Source organism: Drosophila persimilis, unplaced genomic scaffold (genome assembly GCF_003286085.1).
Source record: "Drosophila persimilis strain 14011-0111.01,24,50 unplaced genomic scaffold, DperRS2 tig00000124-arrow-pilon, whole genome shotgun sequence".
NCBI classification, from domain to species: Eukaryota; Metazoa; Arthropoda; class Insecta; order Diptera; family Drosophilidae; genus Drosophila; species Drosophila persimilis.
The window spans coordinates 2,645,225-2,654,827 of NW_020825294.1; the positions used below are offsets into that span (position 1 = coordinate 2,645,225).

Consider the following 9,603-nt stretch of genomic DNA (forward strand, 5'->3'; position numbering starts at 1 on the left):
AATACTTAAAATGATTGTAATTATGGTTTAGATCGATGTACGGTGATCCAAAGTGTGATCTTCAGATAGCAGAGATGATGTTAGGCCTAGAGGATATCATGATCTGGGACTTCATTTGAAATTATATATTTATTCTTTGGTATATCGGCATGTCATTAATGAAAAATCCAGATCGTGTCGGAGCATTTGTAGGCCTCGGAAGGAAGTCCTTATCCTCGGTTGCCCTTGCCGGAACGCCTCTTCACGGACTTGCGGCGGCGGGCTCCAGCACGAGAGCCACGACGACCACCGCGCCTGCGTCCACCGCGACGACCACCACGGCGTCCACCGCGACGACCACCACGGCGACCGCCGCGACGTCCACCACGACGGCGGCCGGCACGAACAACGCGCCGGGCACGGGCGTCGTCCTTGTTGGGGCGCACAATAGTGTCCTTTTCCTTGTCGGTGGTTTCCAGCTTGTTCTCAGCCTGGGCCACATCGTCTTCGCTGCGGCCTTCCAGCTGGTTACCATCCTCAGGCTGCTGCTGCTCTTCCTGCTCCTGCTCCTGTGCTGCCACCTCGGTCTCCTCCTTGCCTTCTGTCCTCTCGACCAGCTCGGAGCCGCGACGAGCGCTGAGCACCCGGCTACGCTGGGCCGCTGCCTCTGTGGTGGCCACCAGGCAGCAGAGTGCCGCGAGGGCAAAGATTAGGGCGTACTTGGCTGACATGCTGAGAGTCTACAAATTGTTGCTTGTGGAACTCCGGAAGTGGTTGTGATGCTTTCGATGAGCCGCCTGCTGGGTTTTATACTCTCTTAATTTCTGCATTCTATGTACCATTGTCTTCGCTTTTTGAAATGAAGAACATTTCCTATGCATCTGTTCAAATGTTTGCTCATTGCAACAGCACCTTTCTCCTCATTAGCCAGCCGCTCTACCCACTCCACCCACTCCACCCACTCCACCCACTCCCCTGGCTGCTCAGCTGTGTTTGATGTTTCAGCCCCGCATCGATGTCTCGATACTTTGATGCCATTAATTTGATCTTTTGTTTGCCGCTCTGGCTGTGGCTGTGGCTCTGGCTCTGGATCTGGCTCTGGACCTGGCCCTGGCTCTGCCTTTCAACTGCAGCATATTTTCCGTTTCCTCTCTGCTTACGCTTCATTTCCTTACAAATTGCTTGCCCTCCGGCAGTTTTGCTCCAGCTCCTGCTACAGCTCCTGCTGCTCCTCCACCTCCTCATGTTCCGGCTCCGTCCGCAAATAATTGGTTTCTCCTTCGCCTCGCCCCGTCTCAAGTCTCCGTTTTGCGCTAACCCGCTAACCCGCCAACCCGTTGGCCAGACGGGGAAAGGAAATATCATTTAAAAAGAATAAACGTAAATAATCGAATTGTGCACAAAAGCGTTTTAGTTGCGCTTTCGTTGTTTGATTTACTCGAACGTTGTCCGTGGCCCTGGCCCTGGCCCGTGGCCCACTGGCTGTGTTGGTAATTCAGCTAGGATCCCATCCGTGAAGTTTCCGGGGCAGCGCATAGAGCGACTCCGCAAAGAGCACTGACAAAAAAATAAATGAATAAGTTTTAAGTTCACTAGCGAATATTCCCACGGAATTACCTTCTTAGCATATGGACTTTATCAAAGGAAAATTCTCAGACTTAGACTATGGACGAGGCTATGGTTTATAGTTTTCAGCCAAATTTGTCTCAGTGTATTGTACGTACAGTACAATCAGCGGCTATTAAAAATTGCAGAGCAAACAGCTTGCAGCGATTTACTAGCGCGTTTAAATGAATAACAAATTTGCGCTCTGCCAGGATTCGGCTGTGATCGCAGGAGGCTTTAAGCCAACGATTTCTGCTCTTCGCTCGGCCCATGCCCCAGTCCTGAGAATGTATATATTTATCTTTGTATATCTTTTGGGCAACTTGCCAGCAATCAAACATATTTATTGCGCTTAAACGCTTTGCCAATAATTTCTGCTTCGGCAGATGTTGCTGGAGGAGGAGGGGGAGGAGGTGCATCACGTGCGGGTGGAAATCACGTGGCCAGCATTCGTTGAAATGATTTACAAGGGTTTATTATTTGGCCGAAAATAGCAGCTGCGCTTCTTTAACTGAAAATCAGCTAAGCTTTAAATGAAGGCTTGGAGATTCAAGAATAAACGTTTTTAGGAATCAGGAATCAGTTGGGTTTCATGAGTTCAAGCAGGGCAATGTTCCGGAATTTATTGGTAGACCCTCGGTTCTGATTTGCAGGGTTCCTGGATGACCGTACTTGCAAAACTAATTAAAAAGCGCTTAGTATGTGAACAAAGGATTTGCCACAGCAGTCGACAAAGGGGAGCTCGCATGACCCACTGGCTGGGATTGGACTGGACATCCTCACCTCCTCCTGCACAGATGAGCTGCATTGTCCTCATCCACCCACTATTTAGACGATTCGCCAGCAGTTTCATGGTCTAGGAAAGGCGGTCATGATGACAATTGAAAGTGGAAGGTTGCTTCCATTCCGTTCCAATTTACACAGCATACGAGGAATGCCACCTAATGCCTACTTTTCGCCCATTTGAACCAATGGGAGGGACCAGCAGCTGTGCAACAAATCAGAAGCATGATGAAGCTCTACGACCGCCTCGAATTGCTGATTGAGTGGGGAATCCTCGTCCGTCTCCCGATATTTTTGAATACTACGACTCGAAATACATGTATCGTAGCCTGATTTATATAGAGCGGCACATCGTGCGCTTGAATTTCCTCAGCCAGCCCAGACTGTCTGTTTCTGTGTCCAAATTCAGACTGAATTTCCCTCTTCTCAGGTGATCTTCACTTCTCCACTCCACTCCACTCTCCACTATCTTAAACCTAACAACAGCGAGATCTATCTAGAGTCTAGAAGTCCTTCTTGTCTATGGCCAGGTCGAGGGATGACTGTGGCTTATTAGGTTCGGGTAATACCGAGAATTATTTGATGTGCGCCTATCTGAGGGAGGAAATAAATAAATACATGCATTTCGATTCATTCCGATATAGGATCTAAAAGAAAAGAGCAAAAGCGAGCGCAGGGTCTCAGTCCCAGTCCCAGTCCGAATTCGAATCCCATTCCTAGATCCCAGACTAAGTCGCTTGCAACGAGGGACGACACTTGCTTCGGGCCATGCTCTGACAGTTGGCCCGGGCGGGACCTCACTCTTTGGGCCCTCGCACATTTGCTTAAGTTATTTGACTTTCACCCGGTGCCTTTCACAGGGGCCCCGAGCAGCAAAAGGGCAAACGAGGATATGGAGAGAGTGTGAGAGAAAGCAGCAGGGTTTTTTTTGTGTTGCCTTGTTGCCAAAACAATGGTTTCTGGCTGGGGCCATTGTCTTACACGGTGCTTCCAGTTTTATAAGCAGCCGGTGAGGTGCATTTGGGTGGAGGGGAGGGATGGGAGCGTGTCAGGGCTTGCATTAGAGCCTGACATGCCTGCAGGGACAATGGCAGGCAGGCAAGATGGCGAACACTCGGGTTTGTAAAGGCCATTGATGTGTGCTGGCTGTTGTCTCGACTTGATTGAGTTTTATGCACAGTTTACTCGCTCTCTCAATCTTATCCCAGTCCCTGCCTCTCCTGCCTCCCTCTGGAGTGTCGCTTAATAGCCAGCGGGCTCAGAACACGTGCCATACATCCTTAATTTCAGGTCCTTCACTCTCTCTCTCTTCCCTCATATGTTTAGCAAGTTTTAAAGCTAACAGCTCTGCAAGTCTAAGCCGAAACGTGGCATATGTGTGCTTGTGTGTGTGTGATGCTTAAACTTGGCCAAGTGCTCGCAAATGAAGTCCTGCACTGGGAACCCACTTATGCGTGTTTCTGCCTCATCATTGCTCATTGTTGTCTGCCGTTCACCTCTATTTGAATTGAGATTTATTTTATTTTATGCACAACCATTTTATCCAACAAATCTCCTTTTTTCCTATAGCCGTACTCGTCCTCTTATTGTATGTTTATTTATTTATTTATCTGGCTTTTAGCTAAACTTCAGGTCTAGCCTTTTGTGCCAAGTTCTATTTCAATGGCCCCAGATCCGATCCAGATCCAGTCGCTCTTTCGGGCCATTCATGCTCTGTCTGGCATAATTCGTTTCTCTGCATTTCCTTGGTCTTTCACTCTTGACTTGTTTGCTAGTCCTCCTGCGGGGAGGGGCTGCGGGAGTGGGCATCCCGAGTGCAAGTCATTGCTTCCATTTGACGTCATTATAATTCCGTAGATAAACACATACCGACATTTTCGTATGCAATATCTATTTAGAAAGCATTTTTGTAGCTGCCCGGACGGCTTAAGCCTCGAAGAGTAATGCAGAATTTGATTGAAAACATGGCCCAAAAGAAATGCATATTTTATTCAGCCGAAGCCTTTTCTCCCGTCAGATAATCGATATTTGCCTCGTCCGGGCCAACTCTCTTCTTTGCCCACTTTTGCCCGCGTTGCTCTGGCTTAAGCAACACTTTCAAGTCAGCTTCAATTACATAGCCTTGACAGTCGCCTTCGCCTTCGCCTGCGCCTTCGCCACCTCGTTCTCCCACTGCCACTTCAGCAGTTGCTGCTAAAACGAATAAGTGCTTTTCTATTTGCCCTCTTCTTTTGTGCAAATTTTCAGCGCTTATGCAAAAGAAGACGTCGCCCATTATGCAAGGTAATCGAAGCGCAAAGACACTGCTTCAGCCTTAGCCTCATCCTTGGTGCCAGTTTCTGCCCTCCTCTACCTCTGGCCTCCACTGGCCCGCACTGGCCTCTCTGCTTCTGCCTGCTGTCAGTGTCGAGTCTATCGATTTGAATGTCTATTCCCATTCCCGTAGCTTGGGCCAAGGCCAGATCCCAGCTAGAGCCTGCCGCCAAGCCGTCTGTTTCCCATTTAATGCATTCGAGAATAAAGAGCTAACCAAATTATGCACCACATTTCGCCAGTCACTCACTTGCCCCCGAAATTAGCCTACAAGAATTATGATTATGATGTGTTCATTGTTTTTATGCTGCCCTCTTTCCGGCTGTCGTCTTTCGGCTCTCGGCAATTTTCCAAATACAACCATAAATACACTCACTTGCACGCACACCCTCGTACGCACGTGGTTCCTTGGGAAGTACTTACAAATCGTCCTTGGCTTTTGTTCTTTGCACCCTCCCCTTGTAGGGTATATAGTACCTACCTGCTGATTGCTTGGAGATCCTCCTTGACCCACACAATCTCCGCTTATACTGAAATACAAGTATACAAATATTTAATCCATAAGCTATTTTCTAAAACATATCGATACATTTCCAAAAAAGCCCCTTCATGGAAAATGTATGCTATTATACTTTTCAGTTTCAGTAGCAGTGGATAAGTCGGATAAGTGGTATCAACTAGTCGACTTGCTTCCTGTTTATTGCCTCTGGTTGTTTTTGTCTTTTGGCGCAGGACTTTCTTTTGCTTACATTTCGGGCTGCTAATCACATGCAAATCCTTTTAAGTCGCAATGACTTTGTGACTTGAGCGCATAATAAGCTCATTTGTAATGGAAATAAGTACGCACGCACACACACACACACACGCGCAAGGACATTCAGTTGTGTGTGTGTGTGTGTCTGTTTGTATTTGTGTTTGTCATAGCTGCAGGTTATTTGGCATAACCTTTTTTCAGCGTCTCTGGCGTTGGCATTCGCCAAGAAAGAGGAAGAGAAGGGAATTCTCTGTGTGGAATTCCCTGCTTTTATTTATGTTCTCTTGTGTGTGTGAGTAATGTGCGACTGTGTGCGAGTGAGGGTGTCTGTACAGCCCTCACCCACACATTAAAATATGAATCTAATGTTCATTTTATACGCGTAATTTACGCTGCGGGCCATTTTCGGTGGAGTGTGGGGCGGCATCATTTGTAATGCTCGGTCTATACCGGATGCGATACTGAGGAGCATATGATGCTCTCCACTGAAACACACACACATATGTACATATGTTGCGTGTGCATGTATCTGTGTGCTGTTTTGTTCCTGTTTATGTGTTGGTTGCCCTTCTAATTGCTTGCAAAATGCTTATGGGCCACAAGCTTTAATTTCAACGTAATTTAAAAGGCGGCAGCTCCTACTACCAGCATGCCAGTAGGTCAAAGTAAATGTGAGTTAATGATGTAAGCATCAGACCAGCTACAAGCTAGAAATGGATACTATTCAATTATTTTTGGAGGATTAAAAGTGCATATGTATGTAGCATTGTATATCGGTTTATTACATCTTTGAGGCGGAAACCCAATTAAAATACTTGCCATCAAAGCTGCAATTATCAGAATATTAAACACATCCATTTGGCTCAACATCTTCATTTATTATATCAAATAAATCCCGAATGCCGAGCATTTCCTAGTTCTTGTGGCTACTGGAAATTTAATTAAAATTGAATTGCCACCTCTAGCTGGTGGGTTTTGCGGTGCAGCACATTTAATGAATGTCCAAAGCAATGCCACATTATTTGTGAGAAGTATGATTTATTTGGCATCAGCCGCATCCTTTCAGACACCCAGCATATGTGGGCTCCAATGCCAATTTGCTCTGCGCTTGAAATGGTAGCTAATTTATTAGCGAGCACTCCCCTGCCACTTCTGCCACTCCTGCTGTCCTGCCAGCAGGCAGCACCTTAAAAATGTTGTAATAAATGTCACACATGCCACTGCAGAAAGTTATGGCCACGCATTTGTCACACGCGTTTCGAAGCGGCAAAAAAAAACTCAACAAAAAACCAAGCGAGCGAGGGAAAACCCGGGAGAACTGAGGTGGAAAAATACAAATAAATACGATAAATAAAAGTATTTTTAATTAAAATTTCAAATGAAGAAAACGCACACTTGAATACGGAAATAAGTGCAAAAGAAACGACTGAAATATTATTCTGGAAAACAGAAACAATTTCTTTTCGCCGAAAAAAGAATCCCATCGAAGAGGAGTTACGTTAATTTAGTGGATATCAAATAAAGTTCCATCCTTGTATCAAATAATAGAAACAAATCTTGGAAACAGGCAATCCAAAAAACCTTTGCGGCAGATAAATGTTAAAGATATTTGTAGTAATTCAAAAAAATATCCTTTGCTGTCTTTCTTTGAAATGCAAAATCCTTGAGTGAACTTTTCCCAATTTGGGAACGTGAGCAAATAGTTTTGTTTTCAAAAGAGAAATCAAAATGAAATGCTTCCACTTATATAAAGAAGCATTGTTCCGCAGGAATTATTTATCTCGTTTTTGCTGGGGAATTGAAATGAGCTGCTTTTTCCTGGTGAACGGTTTGGAAGGCTGTTTGGTCGAAAATAAATAAATGGCTGGCTGGCGTTTTTCTTGGATTGCTTGGATTGTTGCAGCAGCTGTTGCACTTGAGGCACTGATTATATAGTTTTTTGTTCCACGGCACGCTTCGATCTCGGACCGTTGTCGTAAAAGTCAATCTCATTTCGACATGCCTTGACCTTTTTTTTTGCTGCCAGCTTCCCTCTGATCCTTTCACACATATGTGCCAGGGTATATACAACTTAATCGCAGCATTTTCATAAAATTTTATTGAATTTAAAAGCGAAGCCCGGCTACTTGGGCAAATATCATTTATTTTATTGTTCAATTCCGGAGCAAAGTATTCCTCTGCTACTCCTACGCGCCTGTGTGTGTCCTGTGTCCTGTGTCCTGTGCCCTGCTTTGATTTCCTGGCTGTCTGCTTGCCAGTGGCAGCTGTGCCATAAAAACTAAGGCCAGCCCAACTACGAGTATACTATATGGTCGCTTTCTTTTCAGCAAGCTGGCTGTCCGTATACGTATCCGTATCCTTCTCTGTTTGTGGCACTTTGGCCCATTCGTAATGAATGTTTATTGCACCGGACATGTACATGTTTTTGCTCTCTGTCCCGCTCTGTCCCATCTCATCTCCCCCAATCCATCCTGGTTCGGCTGCTTTTCTGTTTTTCTAGTCGTTTCTGGTCAACAAGACGGCGTAATTGCTTTTGGTTTCTCCGGCATGCACTCGCATTGTTGTCTTAACGATGCTTCACTGTAAACAGCCCGGCAATGTGACCAATTCGAAGTGCTCCAAGGACGGGAACGGAACGGAACGGGCAGATCTCCTGTGCGATTATGTTTCTTCCTCTCTGGGAGCGCTGCAAGCTCTACCTCTAAAATACAAATTGTGTTTACCTCAATCAAAATGATTGAAGCTCTGCTCCAGCTAAAGTATATGTGGAATAGATGTATGGAATATTAAGTAAATCTTTCGTAGATCTTAGAGCAATACATACATGAGCAGTAGAGTAGCGATCCGAGTGATAAATCAAATTTAACTGTGTGATGATTGATCTCATGATGATTGTACAGACTAGTGATGTTTCCATTTGGGGATGCTTGTTCGGGATGTGGATGGATGGATGAATATTAAAACTTGATGAAATTTCACAATGGCAACCTCGAATCGTGACGGGTGATCAGGAGACGAGCGTAGATTCCCCGGTCGATCAGAAGCTTCTTGCAATGCGACATGGTGTGGCGATAGATCATAACTGGCGGTCCCAGCAACTGGTTGCTGGAGAACTCGATACGGTCGCAGAGGTTCGGCAGAAAGGCTACCTCGGAGTGGCTGCCGTGGACCAGAGCATAGGTAAACACCAGACTGGAAGACGAGTTCTCCGGCCGTTCGATTTTTAATCGGAAGTGGAGCGAGCCCATGGGCTGCGGATGATCATCGTCGGCAGCTGGACTCTGCCACATGATGAGCAGCGACCATTTCATGAAGTGGGTTCGGAACTCATTCACCAAGACGAACTCGTTGTGTGGAAACTTGCGAATAGGTCCTTGAGGCAGGACGTGCAACAGGCGCACGGTCAATTGTGATCGCAACAGCGTATCCTCGATCTTGGCGAGTATCTGTAGCCGTGCATCTCGTTCGGCCTGTATTGGACGGAGGTACTCCATCAACTCGGCCCCCGTTTTCCCTGGAAACTCACACGTCTCATCATGTGCGGCGATCTCTGAGGCTGGACCGTACCAGGGGCATCCAATGCGCTTGTACTTGCAGCTCACCAGGCGCCCTTGGCACTCGCTATGGAAGTGCGATCGGAGGGCGGCACGCACCATCTTGGCCCCGCAATACTCGCAGGTCATTTTCATCTCGGATAGGATTCGCTCAGCGATGATGTTCCGGTTGGGCGCGTGACGGTACATCCGGGCACTGCACTTCGGACAGGTGCCAAGCGCTTGGAACAGCATCTTGTCCAGCACCTGCACCTGATGGCAGCCTTCACAGATGAGGTGGCCTTTGTGGCACTGATAGATCCGACCGACTGGGATCGTGCCACAGCGATTGCAGTGAAATTCCTGGCGAATTGTTGCATCCAGAAAAGGGCTGCCCTCCACGTCTGTCGGGATAACACCGAAGAAGGGCACATTCCCGATGTCGTCGTAGTCGCCTTTATCGAACAGGCGGCAAAGGCAGCAACGTTCATCCGTACATTCGCAAATATTCCCACAGCCCCCTCCAGACGACGATTTTGATGGGCACGCGTCCTCCGCATCCTCCTCCTCAGAACTTTCAGAAAGTTCCATGATTCTTGCAAGGCCGAGTCCCGAGATAGTTGTGGATCACGTTGG

General features: G+C 46.8%; 2 protein-coding genes across 2 annotated transcripts; both read right to left on the minus strand.

The window, feature by feature from the left end:
- Positions 1-209: 209 nt before the first annotated feature.
- LOC6593319 (H/ACA ribonucleoprotein complex subunit 1) lies at positions 210-725 on the minus strand. The gene has a single exon (XM_002018905.2). It carries the CDS (start codon positions 708-710, stop codon positions 210-212), a length of 501 nt encoding a protein of 166 aa, XP_002018941.1. The 5' UTR covers positions 711-725.
- Positions 726-7,557: 6,832 nt separating this feature from the next.
- LOC6593318 (cysteine and histidine-rich protein 1) lies at positions 7,558-9,603 on the minus strand. The gene is made up of 2 exons (XM_002018904.2): positions 8,259-9,603; positions 7,558-8,188 (listed from the first exon to the last, which is right to left on the minus strand). The coding sequence occupies exon 1, from the start codon at positions 9,556-9,558 to the stop codon at positions 8,410-8,412; it is 1,149 nt and encodes a 382-aa protein (XP_002018940.1). The 5' UTR covers positions 9,559-9,603; the 3' UTR covers positions 7,558-8,188; positions 8,259-8,409.

Coding starts and splice junctions, on each gene's coding strand:
- LOC6593319 (XM_002018905.2), bottom strand. CDS start 710: ATGTCAGCCAAGTACGCCCTAATCTTTGCCCTCGCGGCACTCTGCTGC.
- LOC6593318 (XM_002018904.2), bottom strand. CDS start 9,558: ATGGAACTTTCTGAAAGTTCTGAGGAGGAGGATGCGGAGGACGCGTGC.